The sequence below is a fragment of the Sciurus vulgaris genome (genome assembly GCF_902686455.1).
Source record: "Sciurus vulgaris genome assembly, chromosome: 4".
Lineage (NCBI taxonomy): Eukaryota > Metazoa > Chordata > Mammalia > Rodentia > Sciuridae > Sciurus > Sciurus vulgaris.
In genome coordinates, this window is record NC_136464.1 from 22,678,844 (window position 1) to 22,699,574 (window position 20,731).

The 20,731-nt window shown below is 37.9% G+C and overlaps 1 protein-coding gene across 8 annotated transcripts in view; it reads left to right on the plus strand.

Annotated features, from left to right (window-relative positions):
• SORCS1 (sortilin related VPS10 domain containing receptor 1) overlaps positions 1-20,731 on the plus strand; it is a 469,944-nt gene that overhangs the window by 234,671 nt on the left and 214,542 nt on the right. For all 8 annotated transcript variants that reach the window (XM_079136908.1, XM_079136906.1, XM_079136907.1 and 5 more), the window contains exon 3: positions 16,714-16,813. In XM_079136908.1, the coding sequence (XP_078993034.1) occupies positions 16,714-16,813 (100 nt within the window). The remainder of the gene's footprint in view (positions 1-16,713; positions 16,814-20,731) is intronic.

A 20,731-nucleotide genomic window follows, 5' to 3' on the forward strand; every position in this document is an offset into this window, starting at 1 on the left:
GATATGCAGAAATGGCACACTCACCTTTGCTCATTCTTGATAAAATTATCAGTAAAATTTTTAAAAAGAGTACAGTCATCTTTTAGATTACACAGGAGACATATCCCATGAAATACAGTATATGTTTAAAATGAAAAAAAGTGTGTTTATATGCAAATTCAAATTTGATTCTAGAGATATTTTTTTCCTAGTCACCTGAGAGCCTTGGCAAATCTGAAAGTCACAGGTGATATCTGCCTTCTTTTCTTAGTCTGTTTGGGCTGCTATAACAAAATGCCATGAGGTAGGTGGCTTATAAATAAAAAAAAATATTTCTCATAATCTTGGAGGGTAGGACACCAAGACTCAGGCACTGGCAGCTTCATTGTCTGGTAAGAGCCCCTTTTCTCATTCGCAGATGCCACCTTCTCTGTGGCTCTTCCCTTTGAAGAAGGGACAAGGCAGCTTTCTGGGGTCTTTTTTATAAAGGCACTAATTCCATTCATGAAGATTCCAGTCTTGTGACCTAATCACCTCTCAAACCGTACCTCCTAATATATCATATTAGTGATTAGGTTCCAACCTTTGAATTTTGGAAAGACACAAACATTCAGAACATAGCTAATCCCAAGGCCCCAGATGTTATATAACTCCAATGATTATGATAGTTTTAAAACACCCACAATTTTACAAAGAGATCCCTAGAAGATGGTAGTAACCCAGCTGAGAAACATTGTCAGGGTGAGGGGATTTTTCAAATTGGAAATATTTGGCTATATCTGGATCTTTAAAGGAAACCGTGTCTGCTCAAAAAACTTTAATAACATACCGAAAACAAAATCCCAATCACATATGACTTGGTCACTTATACAATGGGAAGAGTCATAGTCTGGAAGTGAGTTGCAGAAATTGGCCATCTTACGTTCATCCCTGGTTACTAGGCTAGGGAGGTAGGATAAATAGAGGTGATGAGTCAGGACTGTGTAGTCAAACTGACCTTGAAATCTCCTTCAGTTCATTGAGCGTTATTTTCACCATCAGTAAAAGAAATTATGTCAATAAGTGTACTTTGCAAGGAATTACAGGAAAAAAAATAACATTACTTTTTTCAAACTGCTTTCTCTCATTGCTCCTTTTTTCCACACTATAGCATGAGAGAAGCTCTTCACACTTTGAAGACTATTCACCTATGGAGGGGAGTCGCTCACAAGCTTCTCTGGGGGACTGCCTCTTTCAGGACCTGAATATTTCCAAATCCTACTTTAGAATTCTAGCACCTTGTGTCCTAGAAAGCCATCATGTTGTGTAAATCAAATCCATGCATTTGCCTCTACACACCAAACATTGTTCATGTTTTTCACATGGGGTGATACCCACTTTTTGAATAGGGAGAGTTCAACTTCTTCAAAAGTGGACTGATGCTTGAATCTTTTCCCCTAAATGCCATTAAGAAGCCTGAGATGCTTTTCCCTGAATTTTAGGGAAAGATTGGTTCTCATTCAAAATTTGTACAAAAATGCTGGTATGGCAAAGAAAAGGGTCTCTCTTAGCATTTCCAAACATGTTTTATAGCAAACAATAGTAGAAATGCCTTCATTTCTATAGTGATTTTCCTTAGGCTCATCTTTATCAGAAACATTAAGTCAATACCTAAACACTTACGCCTTATGGGAGGCTCTGTGCAAAGGTAGCTGCCCAAGAAGTCTGTCCTCAGGAAGCTTGCTCCAGGAAACCTGCTCACGACATGAAAATACCCACAGCTACCCATCCCAGACTACAAAGACTGATTACATCCATGTTCATGGTGGTGGTATTTGCAAGAGACATATAAAGTTACACTGTAATGGGAGAGAAGTTTAGAGCAGATCTAACCACAGAAATAATATTCAATAAACAGCTGAAGATTGAGTGAATTAAGTAATGAGTCTTGGAGACTCTTTTCCCAAGGCAATCTCTGAACAGGACTTGGGAGATCATAACTCATTTTGAGAAAATTAGGCTTATGCACTGTGATGCTGACACACTTGGGCATCCTGTCTGTCATCCCTCTGCTACCCCTCGGTTTTGCTTTGACACATACTCCACATTACTGACCATTTTTCTTCTGGGAAGCAGCCAGAAAAAGGGCATTCCCTTGGAGCACCCTGACCGGCATTAATCTCTAGCTATGGGCTTTCATTTCACTTCCTGTACAAATCCATCTCTAGATCCTGTGCTTGACCTAAGGTTAGATGCCAGGGGAACAAAATACTGATTCTCATTTCATATCACAATTGTTGCCATAAATAGCAAGTTTTATATCCTGGTAGATCTCAGGGATGCACAGTGATGGATGAGCTTCTGCTGATTAAAAAAAAAAAAAAAAAAGAGTCCATAACTCTCAAACTATAGTTCAAGTTGAAGTAAATGATTATAATAAAGCACAACTAATACACTGCTGAATTATTCATGTTGATTATAAAAACCGCACCCTCAATGTCAGAGAAGCCACATCCCTTACAGTGTATCTTTCACCAGAATGTCTCAGGAATTGCCTACTTCTAAATGCAACAGAAAAATCAGGCATTAAATCAGAATTATGCTACCGAAGAGCTTAAAGTGAAGAAATCGTTATAAGTTTATGGCTAAAAATTAATGTAAATAATGACTAGAAATAGGATTTATAAATAGAAACAATTTCATATGACTCCATTTTTGTGCAAATGATAACTCCTAACCAAAAAGAAAAAAAAAAAAAAAAGAAGGCAGGGATGATTGCTGGCACTCCTCCCTAGTCTAAGACATCATTATCACTTACTTAACTGATCTCCCTACTTTCTTTTTAATTCTGTCAACTCTAGTTTACTCTCCACACAGCAACCAAAATGATCCTTTAAAGATGTTCTCAGTTCCTTGCTTACTGTCATTCACGCCTGTGCCTTCCCATCCTACACTGTTACACCCAAATTCCTTCCCCCCAAAGCCAGCCCCTGCCTGCCTCTTGGTATTCCTCACCCTCTGTGCTATAAGCACGGGACTCTTGTGGTTTCTCCTGCATAGCTAGAGTCCCCTGCACTATGGTCGCCTATGCTTCCAGTGCATAGCCAGTTCCCTCTCCATTAATGTCATTTGTTCAGATCCATCTTCCAAAGCCATATGATTCAAAGTAGCTACCCCACTGTCTTTTTAATGCAACACTGTTTATTCATCTGAATACTTATGTAAATAAGAAAAAGCAATTGTTATATTGGTGAGACCCATTTTTTTCTTAGGCTAAAATACAAGCTCCTTGAGAATAGGATCCTTGCTTATTTTATATTATCCACAGTGCCCAGATTAGCCTCCGTCTTGTGCTATACTCTTCTCATCTGATTCATTGAGTGATAAGTTCAGTGGTTTATGCACTTCATAATTTTGCCATTGTAATGGACTAGAATCTTTCTTTTATCTAGTAGGTGCCCCTAAAGATTCTTTGATCTGATTCATTTTCCTCAGTTAGAATATGAAAACCAAACCATCCTAGAATGCTGGTGATATTTAAGAAAAAATAACCACTTCAGGCACAGTAAACAGTTTTATGGGGTTCAAGGTTTCCTGTGATTATGCAGATCTCTTTGGCCCTCAGATGCTATGAGCTCATTGTATATCAGTAAATATTTAGAAAGTGCTATGTATGGATTAAGTGTTTGACAATCAGTGTTGATCAGTGATTCCTTCCAGCAACCTTGTGAGGTCAATCAGCATTATTAAATGTATCTCAGAGAGGTTGGGCACCTTGCCCAAGGTCACTCAGCAGGTCATTGGCAAAGTCTGCATTGGCGACTTCAGAGCCCATTATTGTGACAAGCCCTGGCACTGGCTCTTCTTGGAAGGGTGACCCTTAATCACTTTTCTTATATGGTAGGCATATAAACACTAAATGTTCTGCAGTGAGAGAAATACAAAGGTGTTGAGTTGAAGGAGTTATTGGTGCTATTAAGACTTGCAGCCAGCTTTGAAAATCGAAAATGCTATTCAAAGGAGAGATGAATTGGAGGATGTATTATTTTTGGAGAGAATGAGAGAACTATAATTTAAAAAAAAATAGGAATGTAAAAAGCAGGAATGCATGTAGAAAATTAATGTAGGTGACTTCTGGGGTGGGAGGGGGCTAAAAATATGACGTTATAGAGCCAAAATATTATAGGAAGAATTTAGGTAGATCATGGTATCAGAAACTCCATGCTCTCCACAATGATACGTTTCCAATTCAACTCCATCCAGTGGTGTCGATACTTTATGGAATCTGGTTTTCAAGTATGTAATATTTTCAACTTCAAACTCTAATATTAAAATAATATAGTTCTCACTGTTATCCACATGTCCTGCTCAATATCCCTTAGGAATATACATCTAGGGAACTTATTTTAATGTTAAGCAATCACAGTGCATCTTCACTTTCCATTGATTTTCTTTTTTTTTTTTTTAACTTTTTAAAAATTTTTACAGACTGCATTTTGATTCATTGTATATAAATTGTATACATCTTTTTGTTTCTCTGGTTGTGCACGATGTAGATTCATTCCATTTGTGATGTAGATTCATTCCATTTGTGTAATGGTACATGTACACATTATCTATTTATCGTTTCTCCTTTGGGAATTTAAGATAGCAAAGCAGGCCCAAGTCAATGATTTATTCATGTCCTGTGTAATTTTGTTCCTTGGACCTTCAAAGGATGTCTCCCGACTCTGCTCCCTGGAGGCACATGGTTGTGAATGGAGCAGCTGGACCACCACGGAGAGCCGTGCTGGTGCTTGTCTGCTGCCTGCCTAGAATTCCCTGGTGAGTTGCCCTGTCTAGTCCTTCCAGCAATCCTGTGGCGCAGAGACCATGATGATTCCCCATTCTGCAGACAAGGAACCATGCTCCCAAGTGCAACTCCAGAACCTTCACTCTACCCCAACCTTAGTAAGATCACATTCTTCCCTTCTTGGAAGCTCCGGTGACTTCACATGACCTGAGTGGTTCCCCGTGGTCTCAGCACTCTTCTCTTGGCATGTGACCCTCTTTATGACAGTTCTACCTTTCTTGGTGACTTTGCTCCAACACGCTCACTTCCTTGTCACATGTCACATGCCCTCTGCTCGGACCTATCATGTGCCCTTGATTTTCCCTCTACCTGGACCAGGTGCATCATTCATATTTATTCTGAAAAGCATCCTTAGGGAGAACTTCTTTGTGCTACCTAAAGCGCTATACCTTGTCTTTCTGTCTTTCATTGTCCTTATCATTCTGGAAAAATTATTTATGTTTGATGAAGTGCTGATAGTCTTTCTCTTCCCACTAGAACTTAAGCTCATAAGAATACCAACTGTGTATGTTTTCTTTTCTCTCCTTATTTTATCATCAGTGCCAGAGCAAGGCCTGACACATGGGAGACTCACTGTAAGTAGTTGCTGAGTGAGTGCCCAAAGGGGTCATCACACTACTTTGCCACAACAAATATCTAATAATCGCATTAACTCTAAACAGGCTGCACATATGTTTGACTGTAAAGAATCAAAGTTTTGGGCTTTTGGTGAATATTTTACAAGCATCAGTTACTAATGGTCAAGATTCTTCTTGTGCCATGGAGAGAACAAAACCAAGAAGAATCCAGTGCTTCTGTTTATAGTGTGTCCATCTTGAAGCATTTGAGAATCTAGGGAAATGACTATGGTAAGTTTGTCTGTAGGGCTGGAAGCTTTTCCATTCAAAAATTGGAATATCTGGGAGCAAGTGGTACCCAGTAGTTCTCCTGGGTACTTGTGGACAGTTGCCAGTGTGGCCCACAGTGATGGTGTGTGGTACAGCTACATCCCTGTCAGCCAGACCCCCCAGGTTTTGAAATGGATTTTGTCTGTGGGTTGACTGGGTGACTCTATATGCAGATGGGAGTGGATGGAGATCTGTGACTCGTTTCTGGGCTTTAAAAATTTTTACTTCTCCAGAAATACAATGGAGTATTCTCTGAGCATTATACTTATTTGTGGTTTTTAATATTTTTTGATGTCCATTCTGTCTTCTCATGAATGATCAGTTATCAGTATGGTGTAATTCTTATGTGTACAAGACTAAGTTTTTTTTTTTTTTAATATATCTAGGCCTCTTTTTAATTTGGAGGGGGGAGTTTTTTTTTTTTTCTTTTTTTTTTTTTTTAATTAGATGGTACAAGATTTATTTAATGGTCCCAGCTGTATCTCTAGACTGTGGGCTTGGTGGGTGACCAGCTTCCTGGGCACCAAGCTGTTCTTCCTGTTCCTTCGCAAATAATTAGCAACCTCACTGCCCCTACTTCTGTAAACTGATTGCATTGTCTATTTTAGTTGTTTTATTGCTTGTTTAATTATGATGGTGGAGACTCATTTTTGTAAATCCTTTTAACTGTGAGTGAGAATCAATTTGTATAAAACCAGCGGTGCCCCCCTTGGAGGGGGGAGTTTTCACATATAGTATCAACATTTTTTTTTTAATGTATTAATGAACTCTGAGATAGTTAGACTTTATAAGATTTTTTCCTTGATGAGATGAGGGTGTTTCTGGACACCCTCATAAAATTTGGACAAATATCTCAGCATGAAAATCAGAAAACCTGTGTTCTCTTCATGACTTTGATCTTAACAAAATGCTCAACTTACTCAGGTCTCAGCTACTTCCCCTGAAGCATCAAAGAGGTGAACTTATTCTTATATGGGAAACTGTATTTTATTGATCCTCAAAGTTGTATGAAGGAGTTAAAGAATCACTAAAAGAGAGGTAAACTAGTGCATAGGTTGGGGTGGAGGAGAATAAGTGTTTCTATAAGGATAACTCCATTTCTAATATAAAATTAGACTTGGGCTTAAACTTATTTAGGAAAAAAATGAAAACATTGAACAGAGATAAATTCATTTCTAAAACAACTTTGAATTTCTCTCTAGCAGTTTTAGCTTTCCTCAAAGTAATAGGGGGAAAATGGTGTTGTTCTCAAGCAGTGTAAAGATGTGCATAACAAACCAACTTTGTTGTCTGATGTAATAACTTTACCTTTGCAGAAAACATATGGGATGCAATAGACAGTGTACCCTGCCTTCACACTACAACTGGTGTGGTCTCCAGTGACCTTGAGATGGTATTTTTCTATAAGCAGGGCTCCTCAGAAGGGCCTTGTAGAGTTTACTGTTGATATTGAGTTCCTAAAACTCCCCAAACTGGAATTCTAGAATGTCATGGTCAGTACTTGACACCAGCAGGTCCAGGCTTCACAGATGAGGGAGTAATTCACTCATTATCTACTTCATTTAATCTTTAGAAAAATAAAGGTAGCAAAAGCTCAGGTAAGCACCCATCATAGGAGACCAAGGATTCCATCGTCTATGGGGAAAAAAAAAAACACCTATCCAATTGACCTTAGAGCATAGAGCATGACCCTCAGGGATCAGCTTACACAACTGAGGGTATTTGAGTCATTTTAATATCAGGGGAGCAAGTAAATTCCATTGTCCCTGCTAAGTGTTCAGCTGCTGTCCTTTCAGAATACATTTTTCATAAGTTTCCTATGTAAGCTTTGATGGAAGGGCTAGGAGGGCCAAGTAACTTTTGGCTTCATTTGATAAATAGTGTATTTATGTTGCATATTCCAAGAACAGGGCAATCACGTGGTTCCTTAAGCCAACTGAACGTCATAGGAGAGGAGAGGAGAGTGAAGCCCTCTGGCAGAAATAGAACACGACAATAGCAGTTGCAGCTCAACTTCATTTTCTAATGTGGGTCCTAAGATAAGGAATATGTAGACCTCCACCATCTCCTGTCTGCAGCAGTGCGTTCTTCAAGGCTGGAGGGAAAATCTGCAATAGTTCCTGTTGTCATCAATGTATTTGAAGTCTTAATTTATTAGATGTTTGGCAAGGGGTCCTCCCTGTAATACAAAATTGACTTTAGGATGATAACCAATAGGTATTATAAACCATAGTTGTTCACTGTTGGAAGTATACATCATCTAAATTTGGGGAGTACCATATTGGAAATTCCATTTTTCTCAGATACTCTATTCTGTTTTCCTGTCAATCTTCTGGCACCTGAATGGATCAAGCATGCTATTTTGAGCATGCTTGCTTGGTTTAAATCCAGGCCAGATTCATTATTGCTGTGTGTCAATGAGCATGTCACTGATCCTGAAGTCTTAGTCTCCTCAAATGTAAAATCTGGATCCTACCTAACTCAGAGGGTGTTTGTGAGAGGGAAATGAGGTCATCCTGGTAAAGTGCTCAGCCCAGAATGTGGTATGTATTAAGCATTCCTTGGATGTTCACTACTATAATTCACAAACTATTTAGCATAGTAAGTTATGGGTATAGGGTGCTGTAGCCTATGAAAATTGACCTCATTATGGTGATGAATGGTGTACCAGTTGGATCAGAAATGCCTGCAGATTAGGCATGTATCAAAAGACAAAACATTTTATGAAGCCTAACAGATATGCACCCTCCCCTCCCAAATTTATCTTGCCCTGTGTAGCTGATAAATCTATGTTTTCCATAGCTATATTTCTGCATAATGTTTAATAAATTAATTCAATATATAATACACTTCACATACACTTTTGTATATGTTCTTCCTTAATGAATCCCTAATTTCTCTAATATTTATGTCTCATAATTATCTTTGCCTGACACAAACTCAGCAAGGAGTCCTGATGTTTTCTTGCTCCCCCACACTCCCAAAAGTACTATAACAATCTAATATAAACTTTTGCAACTAAGACTTTCAATGATAGCAGAGAACTTTTCAGGGTACTGTGTTCAATTCCATTCAGCCACATTGAGCTCTATGTGGTTTGTAAGATGCAGAAAACTAATCACAAGTGCACTTGCTTCCTGGTAGTCGGCCACTTGGAGGGAGATCAGACCCATGCATTTGTGAGACATGACAGAATATGAAAATCAAGAAGGAGAAGTTTAAATGAGTTACCTGGGGGTACAAAGCAGAGTGTCAATCTGTTGAGCAGAGGTATGTGAGGAAGTTGATTGCAGGAAGGTATATTTGAGTCCAACTTTGAAGTATATAAATAAATTGCAATAGGAAGAAGGGTGAAAGGCTAAATATGAACTAGTCCTGCTTTTAGAGACTGGAGTCTATTAGTGCACACACACACACACACACACAAAAAAAAAAAAAAAAACAAAAAACAAACAAACAAAAAAAAACCCTGTAAACATCAACAATGACAGTACACTCTCCAAGGGTCTGGAGTGTCAGAAGAACAAAGACCACTAGTTGATTGGCATGGTCAGGAAAGGCATCTCAAGGAAAATAACTTTGAAGGAGAGTTTTAAAAGGTGAGAAGCCATACATGTTCTCTGTCCTCCCCCAAGCTACCCAACTTGTTTGCTTAGCAGCGGATGCTGTGGTCACAAAGACATGGAGAGATGAGAGAGGCTGCATCTATGAGAAGGAGTTAGTAGTAAATTTATCTATAAGGCTGCAAAAGTTCTAGCCAAATAGAAACAGTAGTGTGTGTCCTAGGGCATGAAAACAGAACTGGAGTGGAGAGTGCATAAAACAGAGAATGGAGATAGGCAAACGTGTGTGTGTGCGTGTGTGTGCGTGTGTGTGTGTGTGTGCAAGAATGAAGTCATGAACATCTACCTAATTTAGGATAATATGTCTACTTCTTACCTGTTCCTAAAAAGCCAAATAGGTGATCTCTACATAAATTACTTGCCTTCCCTCTTTTTAAACAAAATAGTCAAAGATCCATATATCTGCAGTGATGTTGGATGTTTTTTATACTTAAAAATAGACATGTCTCTCAGACATGTCAGAGATAAGTATACCTGTGAGCTTTAATGTTCTCTGTATCATGGGAAAAATTACCTATAGCAGAAAAATTGCTGCCGCAATGCATTGGATAATACTATATTGCCACTGTTTCCTTGGAACAATATGCACAAACTCTAATCAAATACATTATAAAAGTTCCTTATCTCAACTGTCTTTTATGACTAGAAACATCAAGAATACAGCATAAAGAGAAACCTTGGGTGGGGAGTATAATGGCACAGAAAGATCAGAACTTTTAATGATTATTAACAACACATACCTGTTCCTTTCTTTTTTAAAAAAATAAACTTTTTGTGTTTCATTACAAATTTCATATAGTATGGCAGAATAAAAATATCTTTATATCAAATTTATGTGACTTCCCTTAAATGCAAGATTGAACCCCCTGAGCTAATTCTGCAAGTTAACCTGGAAAGCTCAGATTGTCCAGGCAACAGAGAGATGATCCTTCAGCTCAGGCTGTACCATAATGTCTGAGCAGAACATTTAAATTATATGTTTAGGCTGACAGCAAACATATTTCAGGGCACAATCCTTAGAAAGCAGCAGACAATTTCCTTCAGCCCCACGTCATCGTTTGATGTAGATTGCCTATTATATTCTTGAGGTATTATGAAAAATGGATTTGGAGATATTTTCTTGACAGTGGGTAGACTAATGGAATCTGGTGACTGTATTTAAAATGTGCAGGGGTTTGTTATAACATGGTAATAGAAATATCAATTGCACTGACAGGTTAAAAAAATCTGTCAATGAATGATAATGAAGTTATTTAAATGTCGACTCACTCGCAAACATTTTCCAAACCCTAAATTATTCTCACTGCTGTAACCTCATGCGTCCTAAGTTATTAAGGAGCAGAGTCTGTGAGGCAGCCCATGTGCCTTTAGCTTGGGAAGCTATTTTTATGCCACCAAATGCAGGAGGAGCAATGAAAGTGGCTGTTCTTAATGATTTTAGGAAAGAAACAAAACACAGATGCCATGGCTGCATGATTTAGAGGCAAACACTGTTCTGCTTTCAGGGCATCTCATTGGCAACGATCTGAGTAATACCCTGATGCTTCCTGGCCCCATGCCTCCCTCTATAGCCCAAGTCTTTGCTTTGTGACCTTGGCAGGATGTCTCTATGTGTCTGGAATAGGGCATCTTCCTTCCCTGGGGCTCTGGGATGAAGAGGTTCAAAACATTTGGATACATTCTAAAGTCTTATTGAAGGAGCAGCTCAGTGCTTCCTGGTTCAGTGTGTCATTTAGATTGCCTGCACAGCTTCACCCTTCACATGGAGAAGGCACCTGCTATCTGCCAGCACTGTCCTGGAGACCGGGGAACACTGTGTTCACTGTCCTCATAGCATGTAGAGTGGTCAGGATATGGGTATCAAGCAGATGTTTCTTGGTGAGAAGCAGAGGGGTGAACTCCTGGTTTCTAGTTTGGCATGTAGGGAGCTTAGAGTCCCCATGCCTTCCTAATAACAAGTAAAAAGCTGGGCAAAATGGAAAGTTTACTGACATCCTCTCCTGATACCCTTTGGAGAATAAGGTCTCAAGGCAAATGCTGCTCCCCAAATTGGAGTGACCGTCAGTCAGATGCCCCCAAATCAGAGTTTCTCAGGGGAGAAGCTTACAAGCAGAAATTTCTGCAGGAAGCGGTGTTGAGTTATGAGAACCTTAACTGTACTTTCCAGGTACTTTGGCCTTAGAAGTGTTGGTTTTCCTTTTATTATTATTATTTTATTTTTGTACTGGGAATTGAACTCAGGGCACTTCACCACTGAGCCACATCCCTGGCCCATCCTTTTTTTTTATTTGGGACAAGGGTCTCACTAGGTTGCTTAGGGCTTCACTAAGTGCTGAGGCTGGCTTTGAACTTGTGATCCCCCTTCCTCAGCCTCTGAGCAACTGGGATTATAGTCATGTGCCACTTGCCCACTGGTTTTGCTTTTTTTGTTGTTCTTTTTTCTTTATATATGACTGAGTAGGACATAACTTTCCTATGTTCATATATGAATACATGACTGGTTTTGCTTTTTTTAAAAGGTCTTCCTTATTTGTAATATGCGATTACTATCAGTATTTATCTCACAAAATTCTGCATGTGATAAGTTGGATCCCATTGTAAGCACCCAATGAAGGCTCCTTTTTATTATTTTATCTGTTAGATTTCTTAAGCATGATACCCTATACAGCAATGGAATTCTGACAAAATTATTGTAGAAGCAAAACATAAAATCTTCAACGCTCATATTCCAGTTCTTATCATTAACTCTCTGATTTAAGTCCTACACAAAACTACTAGCCCATTTCCTTCAAAATGTGATGGACTAAATTCAGCTGCATTTAAAGATATTGTAAAAGTTCTATCAATGCCTTTTCTGCTTGGCAAACTAAATCAAAATAAAGCTCAGTGATTGAAATTTTCCTTGTGGGCTCACATTATGGGTTAAAACCCACTAAAGTAAATGTTGAGAAAAAAAATTTTAAAAACACAAAGAAATAAGAAAAAATATATAAAACAAATAATGAAAAGCATCACTGGTAGGTTATTTATTGTGTGCTACTCAATGTGCTAAGGATTTCTTTTTCACTTTGCTCTTTTTAAAATTTTTTTATTTTTACAGACTGCATTTTGATTCATTGTGTGCTAAAGATTTTTATAGATTGAGTTTACAAAAAAAATGCTGTTGATTTTAGTATCTCATTTGATTGCATACAGACTACAAGAGACCCAATCGTATATTTCATTTCTGCAACTTCTTGTGGAAACTGGGCATATCCTGTATTGATCCCTTCTGCAAGTGTATTGGGGAATTTTGCCATCTCAGAAAGATCATAGGATCTTGGAAGGCAGGTGGGATGCCTCTGATGTGGTTTCTCCACCCTTCAGAGCAACTTGTCTCTGTTGTGTGTATTTAGTAAATACTTAAAGACATGCTTTCAAATATTCTGAAAGTCGCTATTTAAGAAGTTTATAAGAAGAGCAGAATAAAGATTAAAGATCAAAAGCAAAAGGAGGCAGCTTTGATTTAATCACTTACATATTTATTTTCCTGGAGTGCTGCTTTTTTTTAACTTTCAACTTTTTCTAGCCTAGTCTAGGTGTTGAAAGAAATTTTGTTTTTAATCTATAGATAAGCCAACCTACAAAGCCTGAAGATAAAAATGCTTGCTTTGGAATGTTTCAAAAAATGATACAAGTTGAGAATTCAAGACTTTGTAATTGCATCTTAAATGTGTCTGTGCATGATTCATATTTTAAGAACACTTCCTTTTTTTTGTATTTTTTGTTTCTGATTTTTCCTTTGCAATAGTAGTCACTTTATGGTAAGCACAGACTGGTGTTTTCATTTGCAAATTTTATTTATTTTAAATATTTTTTATTCTTTTCCTCATGAAGCCAAGATTCATTTATTTCTTTTGCATTTTTGTATTTGGTATTCCTTTCCCCAAATAGTGTTGCTCAGAACACTAATCTCGTTTGATATCATTCAGTAATGGATCCTATAATCAAATGTGTTTGGAAAATGCTACATGAAATATGCATGTAAGAGGTTCAGTGCCAATTAGAATAATACAATTTGTGAAAATTTGTGAAGTAAAGGAACATTAAATTTTGCCTAATCAAGCATTTCCAGATATTTTGATTTTGGAAAATATTCCTTCCCCTATGCCTAGGGGTGATTCTTCAAATATTTAACAAACAGTATACAAGCTTACTGGTCAACCTGCTGTTCAACCTGTCTTTCTCCTCTGCTGGTTCAGAGCCCTTGTTTTTAGGAGACTCTGGCTTCCGTAGTTGACCACAGGAAGATAACTGGAGGCATCTGATAACTGTGAATTGGAGATGCTATTGGGCCCTAGTAATTTCCTTTCAGGATGCAAGACCACACCAAGATCACTGTCTCCCCAACCTGGATGCAGGCTAATTGTCATGGACATGGACCAAACAGCACTGATGCTGGTCTTGGTGTCTGAAAAGTTTCTTGAGGACTTCTACTGTGCCAGTCCTCAATCTTTTGCTTGCTGGACTGTGAAGAGACCCACAAGGTACCTGATAGTCCATGATGGTGAGGATATAGGAGCAGCTGCTCAGAAAGCTTTTTGCTGTAACTATTTACCAGCTGGTTTGCAAGTATTTAATATTTTCACTCCTGTACCATTGTGTCAATCAATGTGTGCCGACTGATTGTTAGTTCTACCCATAACACCCACCAACACTCTCATTCTAACTGTGAAACACCCTTGGATGACTGCCAATCTATACCATTTGGTTGTGTGAAGATGAATTATTTTTTCTTCTTCTGTCAATTGCTTATTATAAAAGTCATGATAGTTAGACCTTCAGGTCTGCTGGAGTGGAGAATTAACAATATTGGTTCGATCTTTGAACTTTGTAAAATCAAGATGCAAGAGAGAATACAAAAAATAGTGACAGATATCTAGAAGAAACTGGATTGGTGGAGAAGTTATGCTATAATTAGAGCATGCAATATAACACAGGGTCAATTCTGAAAAAATAATCTAATGCAAATCTGTGCCACTCATTCCATTATCATCTCCTCACATTGGAATTAGAGTTAAATACACACATGTGCATGGGTGTGTGAACATGTACACACACATAATGAGGATGATTTTCTACAGAATACTTAAAGAGTAATCCTCCTTTGCCTTTGTAGCATATAGTATTTTTTATTAATAGAAATAGTAAGAAACTCATTGTTACAGTCTCTATAGACTGTTTCTACTTCTCTAGCCTCCTTTTCCATTATTTTCCTAGAAAATTTGATCCATTCCCTCATATCCAACAAAGTTGTCTTATTTCCACCTCAGTAAGCAAAATGTATTATTGCAGAAGCATGAATACATTTCATCTGCCTCCCACCAACTCTCAAGTAGAGATTGCATGTTTATTTGTTCTTGAATTTGTAAATATTATTCAGATATTGAATAGAAGAAAAACTATACAATAAAAAAAAAAAAAAACTAGAAAAAGTCAACAACATTTAGGAGACAAGCAAGTCTTAGTAGAAAGAACATGTTGGCCAGAAAGGCAAGGATGAGAAATAAGCCCAACACCAAGAGTGGACTGAGGGAGGAAAGAAATCTCAGATATTTTTTTAGAAAGTTGCAGGAAATCTCCTCACATTTGCTGCAAATTTGAGAAAAGAAAAGTGGATGTGGGAAGAGGATTTTAAGAAGTCTCAATGTGGTTCACAAGTAAGATCTGTGAACGAGATCTGGGATGCTATTCAAATGTTCTTGGCCTTCGAGCTAATGTTCACATGACTGTAGTAGTGTGGGGGACTGGTCCTGAAGAAGCCTGTTAGGTATCTTCCTTGTGCCAGGTGACTTCTTGTCTATGACTCTCACCCTGCTTCCTGGTTTTAGATTCCTGTCCATTGTCAAGCTTCATAGTTCTTGCAAGAAGTTTTACATAATACTCCAATCCTCAATGATATGGAATGTTATCCAAGTCCTTCAAAATATTGACTTTTCATTTGCCATCCGGGTATAAATTTTAGGATGAAATGTCTTGAATTCCAAGGCAGAATCAATCCTTAATTCCAGCAATACATTTATCCAGCTTTCTTGCTCTAGTGTCTGGTACTGAGTGGTGCTGTTTGTGGATGGAACTGAGATTGTTAAAAGAAACTTTCTCTGTTTGTCATTTTGACCTGTAGGAATTCGTAGTTTTTATCACGATCAGAAGTGAATTAAAATGACCCCATTTTTGTTCTTTTTCGATTAAACCAACTTTGTCTTCTAAGTATTATTAACTTCTCTGTCATTGTGTCTAGCACTTTATAACTATTTCTTTATTTTTTGGCCTGTTGAAATTAACTATTTGATACTTGAGGGCCTGTGTGTTACATCCTGGCAGTTAGCACAGTATTTGGTATGTTTGAGGAAGTTCACAGATGTGGATGATTGAATAAATTTCATAGGAAATTGGCTTTGTGACACAAGACCAAGAGGAAATTTTATAACTATTCTTTAAATGAAAAAAAAATTAAAAATAAAAAGAAAGAAAGAAAAAAAGTTGAGATAAAATGAAAACAACCTAGGACTTAGGATATAAATCCCAGATTCCTGTCCCTCAACTGTCACTGTTGAATAGTTACCTATAGTTTCCAGTTGCTTTCTTCAAACACAGATTATCATTCCCTACTGTACATGGTTTCATGATGATCAACCAGAATTAAATTTTCAAAATACAATGTAGAATTTCATAAAGATGATGATTAAAACCCATGTATTCAATCTGAAGTCATAAGTTATTGATCAGTGGCTAAATAAAGAGAAGAGAATCTACAAGAAAGATGGTTTCAGTGCCAAGAGGTAACATTCTGCTCACTCTGGATTGCTTAACACTGGAAAAGGCCATTTGGGAAGGTTGTGAAATTTCACTTATTATTAAGACATTTCCTTGCTCTTAAATAATAGAAAAAGACTGAATGACCTTTGAAGGGACTAACCCACCGTATATCTTATGACTCATGAAAGAAAACACAGTTCGTAGATAAATCAGTAGAACCTGCTTTCCACTGTGCCAGAGAGAAAGCAAAAGTTTAGAAATGTCATATCTAGCTGAAAAACTGTCTATTACTTTGGTCAATTGGAGGAACACCCTCATCTCTTAATCTTCTTAAATTAATCACATCCTTTATGCAAAGTGCATACATTAAGGAGCAGTAGAGAGATGGAGTTTTAATTTTTACCAATTCAATTTAAATGCAAATGCTAACCACTCACATGATGCTACTGTGTACATAATTAAGCATCATTATATACTACATGAATCATTTAGAAACCTCCTGAGAGCCATTCTACTATGTAAAACATGCATTATGCTGACAAGTAGCTGAATGACGTGTACTTCTGTCCTCATTAAAGCCTCCTATGAATTACAGGTCAACTGATTATGGGACAACCTATGAGAAGCTGAATGATAAAGTGGGTTTGAAGACAATCTTGAGCTATCTCTACGTGTGTCCTACCAACAAGCGTAAGGTAAGAAATGTATATTAAGCATGCTACTGATTCATGGTGTGACTTCTGTCTAGATTGGCTGACCTCTCTAGCTAGCTAAAAATCCTTTGCAGTTAAACTGCGATTAGAGACGTAAAGATGAGTTGATGGGTGTTAAGGTATAGAATTGCCTGGCACATTGTGGTTTTCGAATCAGCAACTGTGAATGTAGGAAGGCAAGGGGTAGGTGTATCATTTCCATTTCGGAAAGGCAGCTACATGGAATGAGTCTTATTGAATGTATGCTGCTGAGTGTCTTGTAAAAGCACTGACCAGTCACAAGAATTAGAATATGCATAGACAAGACAGAGGAAAGATGGATTTTCATCTGATGCCCTGTTTTTCCTTGACATGGGGTAAATCTATTAACTAGAATTTCAGTGAACACATAGTCCTACAACAGGCAGGGGGGTTCATTTCTAAAATTTGTTCAGGCTACATAGAAACATCAGGAAGGAGGTACTGCATCTGGTAGAAGACTGTAGCCTGGAAAGAATGATGAGATTAGTCCCTTCTGATCTGGGTCTTGGCTGCAAGGAACCTTGGAGATCATAATCCTCTGTGCCCTTATTTTACAGATGAGAAATTCACATTCAGAGAAAGAAAGTGGTTTGCACATGTTTCAAAGCTCTATGTGCAATCAGGACTAGATTCCAGGTTTCTTCCCTGGGCATCATAATTTTTCCACTTTATTATATCTTTCCCTGAGGGACCATTTATTCTTCAGAGTTTTTATTTTCTCAGAAAGAAAATGTCTAATTTTAAGTGAAAAAAGACATTTGTCTCAAAAGAAGAGTGGCATTTTTATAAATTGGTATTATCAAATTCTGAATATGGGGAGGGGGGAGGTTGCTATGCTGCCCAGGATGGTGTTGAACTTGCTCCAGCCTTCTAATTAGCTAGAACTATAGACTTATGGCATATGCCCAGCTCTCAAATTCTGAACTCTGACATTGTCACAGAAATTACATGAACTAATAGTATCCATGAGGAGAGAGAATAGTGCTCCTCATTAATATGTCCTAAACCATATTCTGTGATTGCTAGGGTTTCATCTCCAATTTGTCATAGATACTTATCATGACCTTGGGTAGTTTCTACTGTTTGCCATTTGGACTGTGGAAGGCAAATGCTATCATCTCTTAAGCAACATTCTCAATTCTGACTACAATAAGTGGTCCCAAATCTGCCAGCCCTGGTTCCATCTCAGATGCTCTGGATTAGGACTCAGGTGACTATCACATATTTTTGATATATATCTAGGATTAGGGACCATTGATGTGAAGTTTAATGTTCCCTCTGGCTCTAAACATTTCTAATGCTTCAGTAAATGCAACATAACTTAAAAGTTGAGCATAGACTCTGAATTTAGATGGCTTGGGTAAAACTCCAGCTAAACCAATTACCAAATGTGTAAGTATGGTGATTTACTTAATCTTTGCAAGAACAGTGTCCTCAAATTTAAAATGGGGATAATTATAGTACCTACCCCACAAGGGAGGTTATAAGAATTATCTGAAATTAGACATTGCAAGTGCTTAGTACAGGACAGTAAAGGCTTAATCAGTGTTTTCTCTTCACTTTATTCTCCTTTCTTATCATCTTGTTCCTCCTGCTTCATATAATTATTGGAAGCAATAGCAGTGATTATCCCCTATAAATAGCAGTATCCAGTAGAACTTTCTACAGTGATAGAAATGTCCCTCCAAACTGTCCAATAATCTTGACATTAACAACTTGTGACTGTTGAATATGTGAAATATGACTAGTATAACTAAGTGAAAGAATTTTGAATTTCATTTAATTTTAATTAACTGAAATTTATATAACTGAATGTAAGTGATGGCCACAGTACCAGACAAGACAGCTCAATAATGTCAAGCTCACAATTAAAGCTCTATCATAAACACTCCTCTCTTGTCCTTACTGCCTACTTATTGGCCCATCATCAATAATTAAACCTAAACAATTTTGATCTGCTGTATACAAACTCAAACTGAGGAACTAAACCTTTATCCTTTATTTCTGTAATGAGATTTAGTTGTTTGTTGGCTTCGAATTAATCCTCATAATCTCTATTGATTTTTCCTCTAGTTCACATTTTTAGTAAATTTAATTTAGCAATCAACAAACTCTATGCTACACAGTGTGCTTTGCACCACAGGACAAATAGAAAAACGAACCACAATCCCACCTCCAAAATCCTGTATCTTAGTAGTGAATGCAGTATGATATTTTATGATCGAACATTCCCTGAACTAAGATACAGAACTCTACCTCCCTGCCTTGAATCTGTGTCCAACTAGCAGGTAACTTTGGGTGAGTCATTTACCCTTGTACAATGATATAGGCAAGACAAAAAGAATTACATATGGAAGAGTCTTAATAATTGTTCTAATCTGGTGAATAGTCTGGTTTATTGATGCTATTTGAAAGGAACATGAATTTTAAAAATGAAGATGCCAAATATTGAATGAAATTATAGGCTTGTTTGTAGCTGAGACTAAGGATGTTCACAGGAGTTGGATTTGAAGAGTGACACTCTCAGGCCCTGATGTAGCTCCTGAGACTAGAAGGAACTCAGAGATGGTAGGGCAAAGAGCCCTGCCGTGGAATCCACTCAGTTAGACACATGGACACTAATCAGACTGCATGCGTGATGGGTAGTCATTTGGAGGACTTTAAAAAGGGCATTTAGCCAGGGGTATTTAACTGATCTGAATTGACTTGGTAGAACCTAGTTCCAGAAAGGGAGAAGTCCTTGTGCATGACTATGAGAGAAAAGCTATGAGAGAATAGCTTTCTCTGGGCCTGTTGCTCTCCAGAAGCAGGAGTGGCCCATGCTGTTTAAATCACAATGTTTATGAGTGAACCTAAACCAAGGGATCTTTTCCTCTACAGATAAACGAGGCCTTCAGGGTCACTTTCTGAGATGCTGATAGATTTAAGATATATTGGAGGACGATGAAGGTCTTTACAATGGTGTGAAAATCAATAAAGTTGACATAGCAGTATATTTGTGTACAGTTTTTCTACTTATGAGGTGAATTTATCACCATGAAATATGTATCCTCCCCACCCCCGCAAAGGGACATATTTGAACCAAAGAGATAGCACCTGCACAGCATTTTAAAGTGTGAATATATTTGCTCCAATCAATATGAATTTATGTTTAAAGAGAAGGAGGAGGAGGAAGAAGAAAGAATTATCAGGCTCTATTAATTATAGAGGACAAAGGCATTGAAGTTTGCTTCGATTCTCCTAGGACTCCCGCTATCCTCCAGTGAAAAGGGCAGGCTCCTTAAAGGGCTACATTAATTCTTTCAGATCTCTAGGGTGCTATCTTACAAGTTAACATCTTTTGTACCAGAGAGTTTTCCCTGCTTTCACACTGGTGGGAGCCACTAAAATAAAACTGACAACATCCTCGTAACTGCCTGCGTTCCCAGAAGCCTGTTTGTCTTCCCGTCCTTATTGCTATTTTTAGGTGTTTGCAAAGGCAAGAACAACTCTTCTTCAATCATCGTACCTCAGACAGCAGGCACCGTGTCCTGGCTTTGCAGGCAGCTTGTTAAGTGCATTACTGGGATCAGAGTCCAGAATAAAACAGGTTCTAATTTATTGTTTCAATTGATGATCATCAATTGTCCGTTTCTCTGCTGTAAATTACAGCATCTTTCCTTGCATAGTTGACACTAGAAACTGTCTTCTCATCCAGTGTCAGTCTAGGAAATCTTGACTAGAAGATCTAGAGTCTGATCCTAGGTGTTATTCTGGCTCACTCCTACCTTCTTGCAGTAGGCACCCATTCCCTGGCCTCTGATATACAAGGTAGGCCCAAAAGAAAAAGACCAAGTGGGTCCTAGTGCCAGAGGACAGACGGGCTAACTATCTGTCACC